The 21,009-nt window shown below is 41.8% G+C and overlaps 1 protein-coding gene across 1 annotated transcript in view; it reads left to right on the forward strand.

The window, feature by feature from the left end:
- The first annotated feature begins 1,809 nt into the window (after positions 1 to 1,809).
- SLC12A2 (solute carrier family 12 member 2) overlaps positions 1,810 to 21,009 on the forward strand; it is a 55,450-nt gene continuing 36,250 nt past the window's right edge. Inside the window, exons 1-4 of the mRNA XM_069000840.1 lie at positions 1,810 to 2,628; positions 18,422 to 18,541; positions 19,541 to 19,616; positions 20,207 to 20,302. Of these exons, the coding sequence (XP_068856941.1) occupies positions 2,128 to 2,628; positions 18,422 to 18,541; positions 19,541 to 19,616; positions 20,207 to 20,302 (793 nt within the window). The 5' untranslated portion in view covers positions 1,810 to 2,127. The remainder of the gene's footprint in view (positions 2,629 to 18,421; positions 18,542 to 19,540; positions 19,617 to 20,206; positions 20,303 to 21,009) is intronic.

Consider the following 21,009-nt stretch of genomic DNA (forward strand, 5'->3'; position numbering starts at 1 on the left):
GAAACAAGAAGTACCAACTAAAACGTTACTGAAGTAGAGAGGTGGCATTGCTCAAGAGCCCTTACTGAAGGGAATGTTTGCTTGATGATTTTTAGCACCCTAAATAAGGTTTTGGAGACATAGCCCACCTCTTGTGATATTCTGTGAGCTGCTACCTTCAAGCATAAAGGAAACAAAATACACAATGAAAAACCATTGGTGAGTCGCTGTTTAAATTCTGACTATGGAAGCTGAAGTATTTTACTCCCATCTGAGGTTTCTTTTCACAGCCTCAGAGCCAACTTTGTAAGCTTTAATGGATAATCCAGGCACTTATGTTCCAGTAAGAGCGAGGAGGCAGAACGACTCCACTTTTCAAATTAAAGAACCGTGTATGCTTCTGGAGAAAGAATAAACTTTAAGAGAACAGGGACAAAAAGCTGCAGCAGAGGAGCCAGAAAAAGGCATTACTGACATTAGATCTATTATGTAAGTGGCTTTTACAGTGCACTTGGCAGAGATCCAGAGGCTGGAAGGTAAAAAAGGGGGATCCAGGGGGTGAGTGTGAAGAGGTCCAGGGGGTGTGAGGGGTTCAGGAGGTGTCTAGGGAACTGGGGGGTGTGTGAAGGAGCCCACGGGGTGTGAGGGGTTCAGGGGGTGTGTGAGGAACCAGGGAATGTGTGAGCAGGTCCAGGGGCAATGAGGATGATGGGGGCACTGCAGCATCTGTCATGAGGACAGGCTGAGGGAGCTGGGCCTGTTCAGCCTCGAGAAGAGACAGCTGAGAAGGAACATCATTCATCTCGATAAATATCGGGGGGTGTGGGGGGGTGCCAGGAAGCCGGAGCGGGGGGCTCTGTTTGGTGATGGTCAATCACTAGGGCGAGAGGAACGGCAGGAACTCATGCACCTGAGCATGAAAAACTTCCTCCCTGTGCAGTGACCGAGCACGGGAACAGATTGTCCAGGGAGGGTGTGGAGTCTCTGTCTCTGGAGGCATTCCAGAGCCGTCTGGACACAATCCGGTGCCATGTGCTTTGGGATGACTCTGCCTGAGCAGGGAGATTGGACCAGATGACCCAGTGTGGTCCCTTCCAACCTGACCCAGTCTGTGATTCTGTGGGGTGGTGAGGGACTGGAGGGTGTGAGGGGGTTCCTGGGGTGTGTGAGGAACCGCGGGTGTGTGAGGGGATCTGGAGGCGTGTATGAGGGACCGGTGTATGTGTGTGTCTATGAGGAACAGCGGTGATGTGAGGGGATCTAGGGGTATTTGAGGGGTCTGACGGGCTGTGTAAGGGACCAAAGGATGTCAGAGCTCTGGGTGGGTGGGTGTGAGGGGAACTGGGGGTGTTTATGAGGGGCCCAGGGGGTGTATGAGAGGTCTGGGTGTGCGCGTGTAAAGGATCGAGGGATGTCTGAGGGGATCTGGGGGTGTGTGTGAGAGAGGTCCGGGGTGTCTGACGGACCGGGTAGTATCGGAGGGGATCTGGGGCTGCGTATGAGAGATCCGGGGCTGTGTGTGAGGGCTCCGGGGGATGTGTGAAGGACCGAGGGGTGTCTGAGGGGATCTGCGGGGACTGTAAGGCGCCAGGGGCGTGTAAGCGGGGTGCGGGGGTGTGTGAGGGAGCGGGGCGTGTCTGAGGGGTCTCGGGGGTGCCCGGGCTCTGTGAGGCACCGCGCGGCTCCGCGCGCCCCCGCGCTCCTCTCGCGAGACGTGGCGGTGGCCGGCGGGGCTGTGCCAGGCGGGATCGCGGCGCGGCCCCCCCGCCCCTCCCAGCGCCGCCGCGGGGCGGATGCGGCGGGGCCGCCATAGTGCGGGCGGGAGGAGCCGCCGCCGCCCGGCCGGGGACGCGCTCCCGCCGCCCCCTCCGCCGCAGCCGGAGCGGGCGGAGCTTGCGCGGCGCCGCCGGTTTATTCCCCCCCGCATCCCTCCCGCCGCGCCAGCCGGGGAAGCGACCGCGCTCCTGCCTGGGCAGAGCGCGATCGGGCGAAGGGACCGGAGGCACCGTCACCTGGCGCTGCGGCGGGGGCGGGGCGCGGCGCTGTGTCTGCGGCAGCCCCGGGGCGCTGCTCGGCCGCTTAAAGCAGCGGAACCACCGGCCGGGAGGGGCGTTCGGAGCATTGGCGGCCGCAGAGCGAGGGGAAGGCATGGAGGGCAAGGAGCTGGCGGCGGGGTCCGCGGGGGATGAGGGCTCCAAGGATGCGCTGGGCAAGCCGCTGGGTCCCACGCCGAGCCAGAGCCGCTTCCAGGTGGATCTGGTGGCCGAGGGGCCCCGCAAGTCGTGCGGGGACCTCGGCGTGGCGGGTAAGGGAGGCGAGGAAGCCAAAGGCAGGTTTCGCGTGAACTTCGTGGACCCGTCGGCCGGCGGCGAGAGCCCCGGCGAGCCCGGGGGAGGCAGCTCGGAGGGCGGCAATGTGAGCGGCGTCCAGAACGGCGGCGACACGGTGATGAGCGAGGGCAGCCTGCACTCCGGCGGGCACCACCACTACTACTATGACACCCATACCAACACCTACTACCTGCGTACCTTCGGCCACAACACCATGGACGCCGTGCCCCGCATCGACCACTACCGGCAGACGGCTGCCGACCTGGGCGAGAAGCTGCTCCGGCCCAGCCTGGCTGAGCTGCACGATGAGCTGGACAAGGTGAGAGCGGCCCCCGGTGTGCCCGGGCGCCGGGGGTGCGGCAGCTCCTCGGAGCAGAAAAGCTTTGAAGAAGAAAAAAAAAAAAAAAAAAAAAAGAAAAAAAAAAAAAAAAAAGAGCCAAAAGCTCGCCGAGCCTCGAGGAGGCGCAAACAGCGCGGGTGCATAGCTTGCCTCTCGTTCTATTATTTTGTCTTCGTGACGCAGTGATATCCATTCCCCCCCCCCACACACACGTGCTTTAGGGAGATGGTTCCCCAGTGCGAGAGGTATTTAGAGCCGTAGGTCTGTTTTCCCCGTCACCGGGCGGGTTTTCCATTTCTAAATCGCCTCCAGCAGATAGGGTATTAATTCGGGGGGCTTGCCATAGGAATTAGTCTGGGAAGGGGAGTGAAAACGTTCGGAAGAGACGCTATAAAAAAAGTAAATAAATGAGGATGCGCTTGCTTTGGTGGCGGCCGGAGGTTTGTCTCTGCGACGCCGAGCCAGAGCCTGCTGGATCCTATGGGATCTGGGTCGGATGCTGCTGGATCCGCACAGGCACAGAACCTGGGCGAGCCTTTTCAGGGCTGCTCGGTGGCCCCTGCGTCGCGGTCAAGGCTTGAAAAATTTTGGAGCTGTGCGTCTCAGGCTTTTTCTATTTTGGACTACGAGTCCCTGTGTTATTTGAGACGAGTTGACAGTCAGAGCCTTCTTTGCAATGCAGGCTGTCTTGGCTAAAAGACCAGCTTTAGCTGAACGTAGAATTAATTTCAGTTTTTTGGTTTTTTTTTTTTTAGACCATCATCACTAAACGCTAGATAGACTAAGCTATTGCAGTGCTGTTTTCTCAGAGTTTCAAAATTGGTGTATGGCTGTGCTCAAAGCCTGTTTTCTAAGTGGGGTCTTTCTACTGGGTTTAGGGGAATAAACACATGGGCCACGTTCCAATGAAGTGAAGAACGTTTTGTTTCCAGAACTTCTTTTTCATCCCACCTTTCATTCCTTATAGGTGGAGTTCTATCAGCAAATGTGTGTTCTTTCCGGATTTACTTGCTTCACACCGTTATTAGGCTGCTCAGTGCGTCAGCATCTGTGGGGTTTGAGATTTTTTTGGGGGGGTGGTGGTGATTGTTTAAGTGTATTTTTTTTTAACTGATTGTGGAATTGTTCCAGTAGAAATAACTGGTTGTATCGTAAAGATACTTGTTCGCGACATCTGAGATTAGATCTCAAATTCTAATTACTAACCATAACTACAAATTACTCCTGCCTTCCAGGTCCCCTTCTGATAGAGCTAAAAGATGATCTGTAGTCTGATCCTAAGTTAAGATGAAATCGAAATGGGCAATTACTGCCTTGTGCTTGGTTTTAGGTAAACTATAAATAAAACACACATGTGTGTTCGTAATATATGTGAAACCACGCTGATTTTCTGTCCTCCTGCCCCTCCAGATTTGACTCCTAGTCCATGGTGGGATGACCAGGTGTTGGATACTCAGCTTTGTAAGCAGAACATTGCTTGAATTTCTAAGGTTGACAGATAGCTTTTTCGGTGTGTTAATGTTGCAGCAGTCTGGAAAGCTCTTTGACATCATTAAGATATTTCAGTGCAGAATATATTCTGGAACTATAATTTCTAAAATTGTAATTTCTTTATTAAGAAATTCATGGCAAGCAATTTCTTTGTAGTCTGTGGCATAGAGGAGTGGTAGACAACCTAATTAGAGGATCATTATCAAAACAGTTGCATTGTGAGCATTAATTAAGTCACATTATTAATTTCTTAAATGTAATTAATCTGTCTGCAGTGTGAATAGATGTACGTGTGAAGATACTTCTTGTTTTAAAGTCATGTCCTGTCTGCTTGGGCCCCTCCTCCCATAAAATAAATATTGGGGATGGAATATGGAATTTTGATTGCATTTGATGTTAAGTAATAATTTTAAAAAAGGTCATGGTACAAGCTTCAGAATTTTAAGTTGAAGTTCAGTGGAATAACTCGAGTGTTCTGTCACGGGATGTTCAATGTCCGAAGCAGTTGAGGTGCTAGCGACTACTTAAGCTTATATGAAGAAGGGAAGCCATTATTTTTGCTTCCAACTTAGCAAAAACACTTTCCAAGATAAAGCTGTGAACACAAAAGCTTTTAATAAGGGGTGTGTCTTGCATAGTAATAGCATCAGATACCTAACATTCCTCACAATTTCAGGAGTATGAAATACATCCCATCTGTAATTGTGTACTTGGGTTTGTGAACACAGAGTACTGATAATTTTAAATCAAGATGGTGCTGTACTTTTATGTGGAGGATGTTCTCAAAGCTGTTGTGCTTTTTTCCCCAGTGTTTTCAGGGGGCTTATTGTCTCCATTCTCAAAGTGACTTCAGTTCCTGCTGACTAGCAGGTCTCTCTACTTTGAACAATGCTGTGCATTTGAGAAGGTATTTTACTGACTTTTGGTAACTTGAAGAATTAACCTTGCTCTTCAGCTGTGGATTTCTTTACCAATTTATCAAGTACAGCATGTCTCTCCAAGGCAGCTGGTAGAAACACCCTAGTACCCTTACATAAAGTTTGCACTGTGTGAATACCTATTGTTGTGCCTCTGCTCTTGACCCACTGCATCAAGATTGGCAGTTACTTTGTGTAAAGAATGATGTTTCAAAACTGTTTACCAGCAGCATGGCTCGCTGCTTTGAATGCAGCTATTTTATCTGGCAGTTAGAGTTCGTGCTATTCTGTTTGCTTTTAATAGGTAGATAAATGTGAGGCAGTGTTGGAGCATTGTTGGTGCTAGTGCCAATTATAGAACAGATTTTTTTTTTTTTCCTTTAGCTTTGTTTAGAAGCTTCATCTGTCTAACACTTCTGCTGATTCTGTTCTCACAGAAAAGCAGTGTTGGAGGAAGAGTTGACTTGAGGAAGACACACAAACGTACTGGAGGGGTCCCATTTCACAAGGGTTTGTCCTGCAGTCCTGGTTGGATAGGTGTTTGTGTGGTCATTCCAGCAGTGGCTTTTCCTGTAGAAAAGGGATTGTTCTTGAAACTGTTGGTGAAAACACAGCTGGGTGATGCTGCAGTACTCTGAGGTAGATGAATTGCATAATACTGGTCTTGGTTGATCATACGAAATTCCAGGTGAGGGGTCCTGTCTTAGTATGTCATCGGCTGCAGATAGCTAAGGGGATCAATCTGTTCCTTGGGCATTTGGTATGAATTAGTTTCTCTCTGCTTTAGAGAGATGAGAGAGAGAATTTGGTGATGCTGTTGCAGTTGCTATGTTTTAGATGAGGGGACTGTGTTGTAGCAGCTCTGGTGTCCAAAGATGTTGAGGTGAGAGGATGTTTATTAGAAAAAAAGTGGGAGGGAAATCAGCATTCCGTGACTCGCAGGTTTTTGTTTCAGTGGTGTCCCCTGCCCTCTTGAGGGGATCTGTCTTCAGACAATGGGAAGATAAAAAGTGTTCTTGCTTTTCTTAATTTTTTTCTCCTGTCTTACAGCTTAGGAATATCTGTTTTGCCTGGGTCATCTACATCTGAACGTAAGGATACAGCCTGTAGGAGATAAACTGAGGAGCACAAAGGCACGTGCAGTTATCAGTTACCGTGTCTTAATATCACCGACCTTACAGTTCTGACAAGTGTACACTCTTAGAGTATTCAGACCTGCACAGGGTAATCCACTGGAAACTGAGGATTTTTCTGTTGAGTTAATTGGGGAGCTTTTTTTTTTCCTTAAGACTTAAGTCCCGCTGTATGCGAGTGGTGCTAAATTTGATCTTTGTGTAGTCCCTCGCAGCTGTGGTGAGTGGATGCGGTGCGAACCAAGCCCTCTACTGGCAGCTCTGCTCTGTTTGTTAAATACTCACCAGGAGCGCTGACAGGGTAAGGTACTGACATCAGAGGAAGATCCTTACACCACCTCCACCCCCCGGATCAAATTATAAATCAAACCAAAAAGAAATCCCAAAGTATTTAAAAACACAAGTGTGCTTTGCTTCCTCCCACAGAAAAATCTCTGCACCTGTCATCTGAATTTGGAGACAGGTGTAAGAAAAAAGGCTTTACTGGTAGTCCTGATACAAATTGAGGGGGTTTTTTTGTTGTGTTTTTTTTTTTTTTTTTTTTACTCAAGTTGGATGACTATAATTGTTTTCATTTGTCTTTCTGGCTTTGTTAAGTATTTTCTCAAACATTGCCATTTTTCCTCTTATCTGATGACTTTAAATGCTTAATATAAGCACATTGAAAAGGTCTTTGTATGGCACTGCTTTCTAACAAGAATGTAATCTGTCTTGAGAATGTAAAACAACTGCTGCACCTCTAATATTTGTTTCTATTTTTTTTCAGTTCGTGGTTTATGTCTGCTTAGCCTGTAACGAAAGCAGAGCTCAACTAAAGATGTATAAAAGGCTAAAAGATGATTGTAGGGTATCAAGTAGGCTGACCCTGTTACATAAGGTCTGTCTTTAAAAGCTCCTTCCTTCCCTCTCACAGGAGACTGAGACCCTCTTGCAGATAGTTTTTATTGCACCACCTTGCTGAATCTTGTTTACAGTCTGTTGATCTTTCTTGAGCCCCTGTTATTTTTAATTTAAACTACATTTCCTTCTTGCTGTCCTTCTTCTGTGAGCAGAATTTGAATCTTCTTTCTGAAGTTCACTGTACTAAAATAAAACAAGAGAAGCTCTCTTCGCCTTGGTCTCGGTGCTGTTGGATGTCCCAGAAGCCTATAATTGGTAACTCTTCTTTCATCACTTTTAAACAGCAGTGACCTTAATGCACCTGTATTCGATGAGGCTTTGCTTGCATCATGCCAGAGGGATGTTTTTATTTCCGCCTGTGTCAAGAATCCTCTCTTTGCTTACCCTGACATCCCACTTAATCACAACCATTTTTATCAAGGAAAAAAAAAATACAGTGCTCTGTTTGCAGCAGTAAATAATAGTAGTGATACACAGGGCTTGTATTTTATGAGGACCTTGTATAATTGATATTTTTATGTTGCCTGATGCTTGTATCTCTTGAATCTTTGTGGTAAATCTTCAGTCCAGAACACCTATGGAATGCTAACAAACGTGAACTGTCTTCAGCAGACTGCTAATATTGTTCTTACTACTTTTTTTTTTTTTTTTGTCATGTCCCAGAGAAGCTGGAAATAACTGAACCCTTAACAGCTTACATAGCTCACAGCACAAGTGTGGACTGCTGCTGAAAGGGGTGAACTTTTTGGTTTTTTGTGAACTTTTTGCTGTCACAGATCTTAGCTGGATCTGATACGGGTCTGATCTGATTTACAGAAAGCCAACACCCCCTCAACTGCACAATCTTACACTTCATGTGGTGATTCAGTTCCCTGATCCGATGCTTAAGGGGTCTCCACAGTCTTCTCACTGCACACAGGCATCAATAAAAACTTTTGAGTGGTCACTCCTAATATACAGATGTTTACTTACTTAAAAATTTTGTACACATGTTCTACTGTACAAATACTGTGTATAGTACAAATTTGCACTTTCTTTGGTTTTTTTATTAACAAAAAAAAATACTGGCACACTCCCAGTGGACTGTTTCAGAACTGGTTAAAGAGGAAGGTGCTGCAGAATTGATCTTCAGATTATTTTTTTCCCATTTTGGTACTGCACTTGATTAGACCTCAAATGATTTTCATTCTTGAAGAACATTCTTGCAAGGGAGGAGCTTGGCAAGATCAGTATCTTGGAGTAATTTAAACCAATGTATTACATCTTCTGTTGAATTCTTGAGATTTTTTCCTAAAGCCTCATATGATACTCTCTCATGAGCAACCACAAACCCATTTTCCCCACTTTTTGGTATAGGTAATATCAGTCACACTATGGTCATTTGTCACTAGTAACAATTCTTTTAAATAGTTGACTTCAAATTGTTTGCCTTTCAGTATTTTGGAAGCTATCCAGTTTTTGCAGCATAAGTGCATGAATGGTCTTTCATTTATTTCTGCACTTTCATTTATTTTGCACTTTTACCATACTGATTATACCTGACAAACTTACTGAAATTTCATTTATGCATAAAAACAAACTTTGGATGTATTATCTGTGCCTTATAAACTTACCTGATTTAAGGATAAGGTGATCAAAAGAGTAAAGAAATCCTGAAAAATTGAAATTAAAATTCCATTTTAGTAAGAAGGCTTATCTCTTACATCTTCATTTTGTTAGTTAACTTCCCTTCTTTGAATCAATCAGATGATTCAGTTGTTTGCGTTTTTTAAATACAAAGAAAATAGCTGTGTCTGTTTCGGCTGTGAAGGAACTGTGATGCTAGATTAATGTTTCAGCTTGGTCTGACAGTCTGCATGGCAGAGACTCCTAGGACTATTCTGAGTAATACTGCTTTTGAACTGTAAGCAGTTTGGCAACTTTGGCTGAAATGTGGTGTTGTGCCAGTGCAAGTGAGTACTTTTGTGTGTGAACCTCCCAGCCCTGCTTAGTGGTGGCTCAGGGACTGTGCTGTAGCTGTATTCACCACTTCAGAACATGGCATTAAAAATTCAGGCGGTACTTAAATGATTTTTTTAGGATTATTTCAATGGGCTTTTTAGTCTGTTGTAAGCCAACAGGTTAGATGTAGTTTGTCAGGAACTTACTACATTGGAGCTAGACTTTTTATAGAAATGGGATGTTTTATTAAGGTTTTAGTGTTGCTGTATAGGGTCATTTGCTTCTGTCTCCTACTTGAATAGAAAGTGCAGCGTGTTTTGCAGAAGTAGATGAAAACCAAAAGCTGTTAAGAGCAAGAATGCCTCAAATTAACCTTTTTTGTTGGGGGTGGAGAATAGAAGATGACTTGTGTGCTGGGTTTGGCTGGAGTGGACTTACTTTCCTTCCCAGTAGCTGGCATGGGACTCTGTTTTGGATTTGAGCTGGACATAGGGTTAGTAATTAAAAATGTTTTGTTGTTGCTGAACAGGACTTGCACAGAGCCAGGGTATTTTCTGCTCCTCCTACAGCCGTGCTGGTGAGGAGGCTGGGGGTGCATAGGAGGATGGGAAGGGACACAGCCAGGACAGGTGACCCAAACTGACCCAAAGGATGTTCCAGGCCGTGTGACATCATGCTCGGTGTATAGTTGGAGAAGGAGGAAGGGGACATTGGGAGTGGTGGTGTTTTGTCTTCCCAAGTCACTGTTACATGCGATGGGACCCTGCTCTCCTGGAGGTGGCTGAAAACCCCTGTCAGCCATGGGAAGCAGGGCATTAATTCCTTGTTTTGCTTTGCTTGTGTGTGTGTGGCTTTTGCTTTCCATGGTGAACTGTCTTCATCTCAATCTGTGAATTTTTACCCTTCTGGTTCTCCCCCCAGTCCCACTGGTGAAGGAACGAGCCAGTGGCTGCTTGGGCTGGGACGCTGGGGTTGAACTATGACTTGGAAATCTGATGTGTTCAAAACAACTTCTTGACAGGACTGAAATGGATTCTTTTTTGTACTTAAAAGCAGAACAGTGTACTTCTTTGACTATACTTAAGTATGTAAAGCTTCTCTGCAGGAGGCTTGCTAATTGGATTTACTTCAGCTCTTACACAATCAAATGCTGCATCTGCTTCATCCTGGAGTGTGTCAGGCTTATGTGTTTCAGATACTCATGTGAAAACTACCCGTGTTGAGAGCCTGGATGCACTTTCCTGTGAAGTGTGGTTTCTCCTTCCAGGACAATGGATGTCCAGAGGAATATTGCAGTTAATCCATAGTAAGGAATAATTACTTTGATAAATCCTTCAGAGTGCAGTAGTGGTTCTAGAAGGGGTCAGATGCATCAGTGCAGAAATGAAGATGCATTCTTGAGGCATGAAGTAGACTATAAATATTTCTTTCCCTTAAACTGAAGGGATTGGTTGCCCCTACACATGTGCAGAAAGTCATGCCTCCTGCTGACTGGATTAGTGGTACAACCTTCTGTTAACCAGAACTGGAGAGACTGGAAACGGGAGTTCAGGCTTCTTTGGGGAAGTTTGGTTTTTTGGGGGTTTGTTATGTTTTGTTTTTACAGTGGCAGACCATGTTAACTGTTCGTTGACAGGAGGGCCTGACTTTACATACAAAATTTCTGAGACTGTAGACCGTAAGCATTGTGAGTCTTCCACCGTGCAAAGCTACTGAACAGAGGCCTTTTCTCATTTGTTTCTAATTCTCATAATCAGCTTTCCCAGAGTTTTCATACCATCCTGTGCTTATGGAGGGGTATATGAATCAAGATGTAAAGATGCGGGGAAGTTTATTTTGCAAAGTGCTTTTGTTCTTTAAGTAATGTGTTTGGTAGGGGGGAAAAGGAAATACTATTTACATTTCTGATAGGATACTGCTCTTGCATACCTGCAAATGTCAACAAAACTTCGCTGCTTTGTCACACAATAAAACCACTTCAAAGGGATGTAGCCTTCATGTAGTAAGCTTAGAGATTTGTCAAGAAAACTGTATGCATGTAAGACATTAAAGTAGTGCTAATCTTCATAAACAAATCTATCTATCCTTTGTAAGTATACCACCTTGAAAGAAAGGATTTACTCCTAAGCTGAAATCAATTGCCTGAGTAGGTTTCCTGATTAAGTCTTGCTAACTTTGTTAATACATCTTACTGTGTGTGAGAGTTGGGGAGATGAGTGGATGATTATCTCTTTAAAAGAATTAAAGTTAAAATGGCTTTTTAAATTATTGTATGTACAACATATATATATATATGCACACACACAAAACCCCACTGTTTAAGGTTTCTGTGTTAAAAGCAGTGTGCAAAACAGAAGTACAAGCTGATGGCAGAGACACATAGCTAATCCTTCAGTTGACATGTTAATTGCAACTATAAATTTCTTCTGTTTAAAATTGCTCTGCTGTAATCACAGCACAACACTCTTTAATTTCAGCTTAAGATAACATTAATGTTCAGCGTTTGATGCAATCTCTTTTAGAATCTCTGGAAGTGGATGCCAAAGGCATTTGCTACTATATTTTAAATGTGTAATTGTAGAAAAGGTTATGTAGTCAAAGCACTTAAATTTCGCTCTCTTGGCTGCAAACTTGCAAAGGATTTCCTTTGATTGAGGTGAGTAACCAGTGATTGTAGCTGTTAATGTTTGGTTCCAAGGAATCCCAAGTTTTTAGAACTGACTGTGTTTTATCTGGGCAATTTATCTCCTGCTGTTCTAGGTAACTTCTGGATGCCATTTAATAGCTTAGTAGGCTTTTTAAAGTTATGACTGTGAAGACACTGGAGTGGGAATTACGGCAAATTTGCTAATAGAATTTATAATTCATTCCTGTTTTATAACCAAGTAGTAAAGTAACTAATATGACAGCTGAAATTTCTGAACTGCTGTCAACAGCAATGACTAGTCATTGTTCCTGATAGTACTCATTTTTTTAGTTTATTCTTTAAAAAAAAAATGCTAAGAAGGTGTTTATGCAGACCAGGATGTCTTGAACATATCTTTGTGCCATGTTTTCTTTTTATGTGCTACCTGACTGGGGTTTTTTCCCCACTGGGAGCAATGCTAATCAGTCAAGTTTCCCACCTGACTCCTGAAAAATCTGAGCACCTGAATCTCTTCTAACTTGGTAAACTGTTTTTAACTAATGAATAATCAGAAATTTGTCAGCTGTTCCAGGTGTTCTGTGAAAGATACAGGCTTTCTGAGTAGCAACTTCTAAGTGAGGGCTAACTCTGCTTGAAGTACCAAAGATTCAGACTGTTACATCTGCTTGTAAGATGTCAATCAGTGATGTAATTAAGATGCAGAAAGTCATAGCCTGCTCTCAGTTTTAGAATTTACACTTCCATTGCTCTGTCAACAGAATTGCACCAATTGCAAAGCATTAATTGAGAGTTGTACATACTTTTTCTTAGTTTCCATACCTGCCACCATCCTTATTCCAGCAGAGGAGGACTAGTTTACAAAATACTGTCGAGCCTGTTCTTAAGAGAGTGTTACATGCAGTAAGATATTTTAAAAGTCATTACCTATGGTACTTCCCCCCTCTAGAGTTGTTTATTTCCCTTACAGGAAAAAAACACTTGAAAACTGTCAGACTTGGCAGAGGTGTTTTTCAAGTTCAGTATTAAAAACTCACTGTGATTCGTAGTTCATAAGCAAAGTTAGAAATAGCATCCCAGCCTCTCTTGAGTAGTGGTTTTCTGAAAAAATGGTTACAAACAGTAGTCAGTGTCACCAGCTTAAGTCAACGATGGGTGAAAACTTATTTTTCCTCCTGTGTATATAAGTACTGAAATACTCTGGAATCTCAGGCAACCAAATTCAAGCTTTTCTTGATAAAGGGTTTATCATAAGACTGTCTGGTTTCCCTGGACAGCAATATGCTTAAAGCCATTCAGTAGAGATTTAGGTGTTTTGGAAAGGAAGCTCAGTCCTCTTGATCTCTTTCACAGCTGTGTAGATAAAAGCATTAAAAGATAAAAACAGCTTATCAAACTGACCCGTAGGCAAAACTTGGGAATTTTATGGCTGCAAACATCAACATACTGCAAAAGTAATGTTTAAAAACCAGATATATTTGATGTGGCTTGGTGTCCTTCAGACAACATTTAATACCTAGCTTATTATTCATTATCAGACAGCATCCCACTTGTACCAGTACAGACTATTCTCAAAAGTTCTGTTATGTCAGAGGTAAGCATAGCATCAGGATTACCCTGTGCAGTTACTATGCATGAAATACATCTAGCACTTCTGAAATCTTTCATTCAGCTCCTTAGAAGTGTCACAGGGGGTAGGAGCAAGAGTCTGAAAGTCCATTTTCTCTTTCAAGAAAAAGATCTTAGGTAGTGTTAAAAATCCTTTTAAGTGTTAGCATCATTTGGGGTAAAATGTTTAGTAATCCTTATGTAACTTGATAACTTTATTCTGTCATTTTTACTTTATATGTGCTCTGGCTAAAGTATCCTTTAATTAGAAAAGCAAAAAACAAATGTTCATAAGCTCTTTTTCCATGTGTGTTTTGAGCTGTGTTAATTCTGAAAAGAACAGGTTTTGTAGCCATAGTCTTAATAGTGTGCAGGTCTGGAGTTGGGATGTTTGAGAGTGTAGTCTCTCCAAGTAAGGATTCTTCCTCTGTTAACAGAGACAGCTGGCATGCTGCATCTGGATCAATAATTTTACTACTTGTTTCCTTCCACAGTAAGGAACATCTTAAAATGGCAATGCCTACAAACCTTTGGGACATGGAAACGGGAAATTGTGATGGTAAGGGGTAGTGAACAGGTTGGCAGTAGTGCTGTGAGCCACAGTGAAGGACTGCAGAAGGTCTGTGAAAATCTCTCACTCTGTGAAGGGTTCCTGCGAACATCTCCAGCCTCAGAGCTCCTGCTCCTGAGGCTTTGGCTGGTGAGGACATAGACCCATTAATGCCTAGAGTTGTTCTGTCAGTACTTTTTGAGCAAAGATAGTTCTCAGGTGGCTTCCTTTATTTTTTTTGTTTTTTGGCAAGATGAATCTATTGAGAGATAGAGAGTGAGAGAACTTTGCTCAGTATCAGAACACATAGGTACAAAGCAGTTTTAAATGTAAGCAGCTTGATTAAATGTAGTGGAAGGCCATTTTTATATTTCCTTGCAGAAGGTGTAGCTTGAAAAGATTGAGACTCCTGATTTTGTTCAGCACTATGATAGCATAAACTATTGAAACCAGCTTCACTGCTGTATCCTGTCAAGATGAGAAGAAGCTGCTGCTGTGGAGCCTTTCTAGGGAGTTTTTGTGAGAATTACATGGCATGTGCTAAACCTGTAACTAATCAAACTTGAGAAATGGAAAAAGCAGTTAAATGCTGTAGTTGGAGGTGCTTCTCTGGCCTCCTGTTTTCGCACAGGACTAATAGCAATGGGAGGGATTAGCTAAAGAAGTCAGTGACTACTTGGAACACACCAAATCAGGCTGTTCACAGTGACAGCAGTCTGCCTGGAGATCCAGCAGATAGTCTTACATACAAACTTGTTGGTGGTCCTGCCCTTTCCTTGTGGCTTCCAAGTTGTGATTCTTGAAAAGAAGCAAGAATTCATGTGTGTTTATTCTGGTACTACCTCATACGGTTCAACACAGCCCAAGTATGTCATCATTAAAATGGGATATAGATAAGTTCGGCACAAAAAAAAAAAAAATGCTGCATGACATGTACCACTATCAAGAACTCTTAAATAAAGCAGTTTTTAGTGAACTTTTTGATGCACCAGTGTATTACAGGCTTTGTGTGAAAAATCTCAGATCTCCTCTACCAAAATACCAAGTATTTTCTCATTCGTAATCTAGTAGATGTGGAAGGCCATTCACAGTTGGCACAAATAATTTATTGTTACAGTCCAGCACTGGAGATGAAATAGTTGATTATCTGTATTTTTCAGATACTGTGATACAGCAATGCAAAGTTCTGTGTAGGAGCAGAAATCAACTGTTTCTTCTCTGAAGTCCTCTCAGTGTATCGTAGATTTGTCAGCATGTAAACACAATCTTATTTTTCCTTTTAACAGCATAAGTGAAAGCCATGACTGAGTATTTTTGGACTGATTCTCTAAAAGTTGCATTAATAAGAGCATTTCTGATCTGAAATGCTAAACCCCCTTTTCTTTCCCCTTTTGTTACACCCCCTCCAAATCCACAGTGTGTTAGTGTTTTTTACTGTTTATGAAGATCTTATCGTGCATGTATTGGCTGTTCTAAAATAGTGCTAGTGCAGTTTTTTCCATTCAGTGTCTGACTTGAGTAGAAGCATTGTTTCCTCATGAACATGAGCATGAAAAATACTACGCCTGCTAGATTTACAGCTGAGACCACAGTGGTGCTTTCTTAATACCGCCTTAGAGGGCTGAACTTGGAACCTTCTGGAGTGAAATTCTTTTGTGCCCACACTCTGCAATATCTGTTCGCAGTGGTGCTTTATTGGGCACCCACTAGCACTAATAACCAGGAATAACCTTTCAGTTATTACATTTTGCTTGTGCCTAAAAATATTTTCCTAAGAAATATTGCACAGTGTGGAGAGACGAAGACACACAGAACAAAACTTTCCTGTGTTCACAGTGTGCATATCTTGGAGCTGATCTGGTAACTGATAATTCAAAATACCAGTTGTGCCCAGAACACAACAGGCTGAGCTATGGGCATGTTTGAGCACTACAGTAAAATGTGTAGCTGCCACACGGTGGTTGAGGTTTTGAAGTGAATTTTGGGGGGATCACCTTGTCGATTTGTGCAGGTTTTACCAATACTTGGCCAGCCATGTTCACATGATGAAGTATGTGATCCTTTTTAGTCTAGATACTAAGGTATTTCTCCACCTTCTTATAAAAGCTGAACTTGCAGCAAACAAACTCCAAGCTTGTTAAAAAAAAAAAAAAAGCATTAACCACTTTAGTCACATTTCACTATTTTAAGACATGAAGATACAGATTCCTCCTAACCTTCCTTGATCCTCCCTGACCAGTCTTCTCAGAGAACGATTCTGTTATATCTTACTACAGACATGATACATGTTGTTGCAATAGCAGAAATTGTTATCTAATGTTGGCAAGATTTTTTGGCCAAAGCTTAAAAATTGCTTAGATAGTTTGAATGTGATTCCCTTTATGTAATAGTTTAAAATAGAGTTTGTTACAAGTATAATGTGATGGTTTTCCGTGAGAAATAAGAATGGGTTTTATATGAAGAAGCAGTAACTGATTGTACTGTCCCATGCTTGCTTGGGGGTTTTGGCATACTTGTGAACATATTTATAATCTGCCCCTTGTTTTAATGCATCTTTTTTCTCTTTGTTTCCTCCCCACTTTTGAAAGAAGTCATAAAGGGAGACATGAATGCTTAGAAGGATTTTTACATTTTATTCTGCTCTTCTAAGCTGTTGCAGCAGGGTAGGTGGTAGTCTCATCCTCTTCTGCCATGAGCCTCAGGCTTGAGTAGATGTTTCCTTAGTTCTTGCTTAGGCAGATCAGCATTTCTCAAATGTACCAACATTGTAATTATCTTTTTTTTGATCCTCACTGTTATTCTTACCACTCTAAATGACCATGCACCACTACTTGATTTGACTTGAGTACCTGAATACAAGTAATAAGCAATCAGTAGATTCATCTAGTCAAAGGCTGTGCAAATCTAAGAATAATAGCCATTAGTTCTATCCAGGAAAGCTGCAGTTCAGCAAGCTGGTGACTCCTGGTTAGGTTTCTATTTGGGTTTAGTGTATATAACACAGTATATAATATATATACACACATGCATGCGAGAAGATATATGTAACACATAGATGCTTTTTTTTTTTTCTTTTCTTAATTGTAATCCCTCCTGGAGACAATAAAATGTAGTCTTAAAGAGAGAGTTAACTGTTAAAGGTAATGATCTGGAAACTGATGATGATTTTGTCTAACAGTGGAAGGCTTGTGCCTTACAGGATCACCAGATGTGTTGCAGGTGTATCTGTTCCTATGAGAATTTCGTAATTCAGCATCAGTGAGAGAAGCACTGACGTGAATCTGTGCTATTGACCTTTGGATAAGGTTGACATAGTCTGTTTTTTTAAAAATCTGCTATGTATGTTTACTGCTGATTATAAGAGGATGTGGATGACACCCTTCACAATTGACGGGTGTAGAAATATTTCTTCTGACCTACGTGCTGAGGCTGTAGCTGGTATTAATATATCAAGAGCAGAAAGAATTTGGTAAAAATACCTCACCCTAATCTTTCTTAGTCTTTCCCTGCATATACTTGAAAGCATTATTTGTGTCCACTCTATTTTGTCTCTTACTTAGGAAATGTGGGTTTTGCTCTTTACCTCATTGGGATTGAACCTGTAATTGTTTAAATGTTTTCTAAGCCCTGTGGGATGTAGCCTGCTTCCCAAGATACTGCTTGAGCTGGTTTGTTGAATGGTGTTCAGGGTCTTTCTAGTGTATCCATTCTTAGTACTTGTTGCCTTGGATAAACTAACATACTTAGCTTAGAGTGCTTCTTGCTTTCTTACAGCAAGTGTAGGAAATGTTTGAGTTTAAATGTCCTGGTGTTCGCCTGGTTAGCAAAACAAAACTGCCTTTTAAGCAAGCATATATGTGTGTGTGTACACATATAATTTCAATTTGTTTTTAAAGTTGAGATTTTTTGCATTTTTGAAGTTGAGGGTTGAATTGTAAATAAAAGACATAAGTTGGCCTTTGTCCATGGGGCTGATGTTTTCTCCATCTGTCATCCTTCCCATTTAAATGGGGTACAGTGTTTGGGAAGACACTTCTCTTCCCTCCTTTTCCCTGAAATGCCAATCTCCCATCCTTCTTTCTGGCAGCGTCACCTTGCAAAGAGTAGTAGAATAGCTTACAGGGAAATGAATAATTTATTTCCTGAAAAATTGATCAAATGACAACTAAGTCTGAACTACAGAAGTGCTTCAGCAGAGACCAGTAACTTGCTGTAGAATAGTCTTTGCTTTCAGGTTAAGAAGTAAAATTTCTTGTGCATTTGAAATCTTACAGCTCTTTTTCTACAGACCAGGTGTTTGATGTTTTCTTTTAGGGGTATAGAACTAATTCTTGAAAATACTTACCACACTGGCTGCTAACAGTTTGCTCTTGTAAGTTTGTTTTTCATTCCTTGAAATCTGAGATGTGCGTGATGCAGGGGACATAAAGGAGCAGCTCAGAACTTCTGCTGTGTCATTCTTTTAATTTTTCTGTTTACACAAGAAGATGGAGGGTTTTTTACAGCATGCCCATTCTGCTCTGTCAGTGTCATAGGTTACCACTCCAGTCAGTCACACAAAAAACAAACTTTTTTTGTGTTTTCCAAGGAACCCTTTGAGGATGGCTATGCAAATGGTGAGGAAGGCACACCAGCTGGGGATGCAGCTGCTGCTTACACACCTGACAGCAAAGGGGTGGTCAAGTTTGGCTGGATAAAAGGTGTACTGGTAAGTTTGATGTATGATTCTTCCGTGTCTTACAGATGCTGATATATTCTTGCAGATCTTTCCAACTACCTTGTTTTTTGACTGGCATTGTGATGGTGTAGTATGAGAGGTGTGATAAATGCCATAATTTAGGAAGGGTTGCTCCTATTTCAACTGAATTTTAAGAAAATATATACTTCAGGGCTTCAAGTTCTTAAGGGTTTATGGTTTCTTAGCAGAGGTTTTGAAAGTTTTTAAGTTGCATGATTTCCAAGAAGGAAAAAGATCATGTAGTAGAAAAATACATACTTTACTTCTGTGGTTTGGTGAGGTCCTTATCTCCTTTTTTGTAAGATTGATAGCTTACTCTTTAGGTAAGAGAGATACCCTAGATCTGTATGTAGTCGTCTGTCTAAATTCTATACAATGCAAACTCTATTTCTGTTGAGATCTAAGAGTTCTAAATACAAGGATTAAAAAAAAATGCCCACCTCTCCATCCTGTTATTGTGCAGCTGTGTTGTAAGATACAAAAGTTATAGAAATTGAAAGTTGCAGCAGTTGTTTTGTTATTTTAAAAAGAATAAGTTATTTAGTAGGGCATTACTTTAGTGCAATTTTTTTTGATAGATTTGTGGGAGATAGAAACAGGGGTTACAGACCTCACAGTCATCAAAGACCTCTATCTGCCTTTATCTTAAGTCACGTATTCTGTAGTATGAATTTTGGATCCTAAAGATTAGAGTCTAAATTATTATTATTGTTTGGCCAAGACATACTGCAAGTTTCACATATTGAAGTACTCTCATCTGTTTTTAACGTAGTAAGTTCTTAATCATATTTAAGTTCCTTTTTTTTTTTAAATCAAACTTAAACTTGTATAATGTGTCCGATTCTTGTGAAATAATTTTAAAAACGGTGAGGAAAGACAGCAAGATAATTTCAAGAACATTAAAAACTGAAATGAAGAATTACTGAAGATGAAAGAACTAATCTATGTGAAATTTCTGTTTTATCTTAGGTACGATGTATGTTAAATATTTGGGGTGTGATGCTCTTCATCAGACTGTCATGGATTGTAGGACAAGCTGGGATAGGTATGGCTACTAAATCTGTAATTTTATTTCAGTAAATTTCAAGTGTGGTCCACAAGAGGTGTTGATCCTGAGCTTACACTTCAAACAGGAATAGGAGTTTACCTTAATATTGCCAATTTTTATGGTAATTTACCAGTATCAAAAACTTCAACCAGTTACTTAGACTTTCACATTTAGGTATGAGGCAAGGATTTTAAAAGAGACAGTTGTAGCTTTCAGTGAACTACAGATACAAACTTTTGATCTCTGGTTATTAGAACCTGTACAGGGACTGTGTAGTATATAAGCAATTATTTTCAAAGGCTTAGCTTAGTCTTGGACTGCAGAAAATCTCTGATCTGCAAAAGGCCTGTGTTTCCTTGAATCTCTAGAATACAGCTCTTACCTTGCTGATTTAAGGGAACCTTCGCCCAGTTTTATTTGTATCCTGGAGACTCCTGTACAAGAGGGGAAAGAGAAAGCCTTTTGCTTGAATGTGTGGGAGCACACACAGTAAATTTGTGTTGAATTTGCCAGAATGAGTTTAAATGAAGGATTTTACTCTTTAGTACTGCTGGGCTTACTCTGCTTTTCTCCTCTTTTTCCAAAAGGTCTGTCTGTCTTGGTTATTGGAATGGCCACTGTCGTGACAACTATTACAGGACTGTCTACTTCAGCAATAGCCACAAATGGGTTTGTAAGAGGAGGTAATGCTATTTTCATGAAGTTTTTAAAGCTTTCCTCTCTTGGGAGTGCACACTTTGTTGCTGCTGAGGAGCAAAGCCTTCCTTGTGTTCTGTATGTGATTAAACAGTCATGTAATTAACAAAAAATCAATAGATAGCCTGTTAATTAGATTTGAACTAGTGCCTTGCTTTTCTGCTGTGAAAAAAAAACCCTTTTTTTGTTGTAAATTTTTGTAATACAAACATTTTTAAGGCTACATATCCAGGAATGAGTAGGGTCTTAATAGTCTCCTGAGCTCCACTGGTTGGTTGAGTGTGCCTGTATGTGTTCATGTCCTGAAATAAACCTTCACACAAGTAACTCTCCAAACAAGATCTTGAGTTAGCTCCAGCTTTCCTGAGGGTGATGGTTTTCCTTCTCTTCCATGGTTTATGTGCTGTTACCAGCTATTTTTGGAAGTGATTGGTGCCTTTGACACGATCAAACTGCTTCATGACATTACAAGACTGCTACTAGTGAAAAAATAAGGTGGCATTAAAGTAGGAACTTATAAAACTATCTTCATTAAGATTAAGAATGAAGAGGAAAAGCCTCACTATCACAAAGTAAACAGACTACTGGGAAAGATCAGCTGTAAGTGTTAGCATTATGTCAAGCTTAGTTTCTGAGTGCCCTTTTTGGTTTTTTAATTCCATTATGTATATCAGGTTTTTGCATTCGTATGGGA

The sequence above is a fragment of the Aphelocoma coerulescens genome (genome assembly GCF_041296385.1).
Source record: "Aphelocoma coerulescens isolate FSJ_1873_10779 chromosome Z unlocalized genomic scaffold, UR_Acoe_1.0 ChrZ, whole genome shotgun sequence".
In the NCBI taxonomy this organism is placed as follows: domain Eukaryota; kingdom Metazoa; phylum Chordata; class Aves; order Passeriformes; family Corvidae; genus Aphelocoma; species Aphelocoma coerulescens.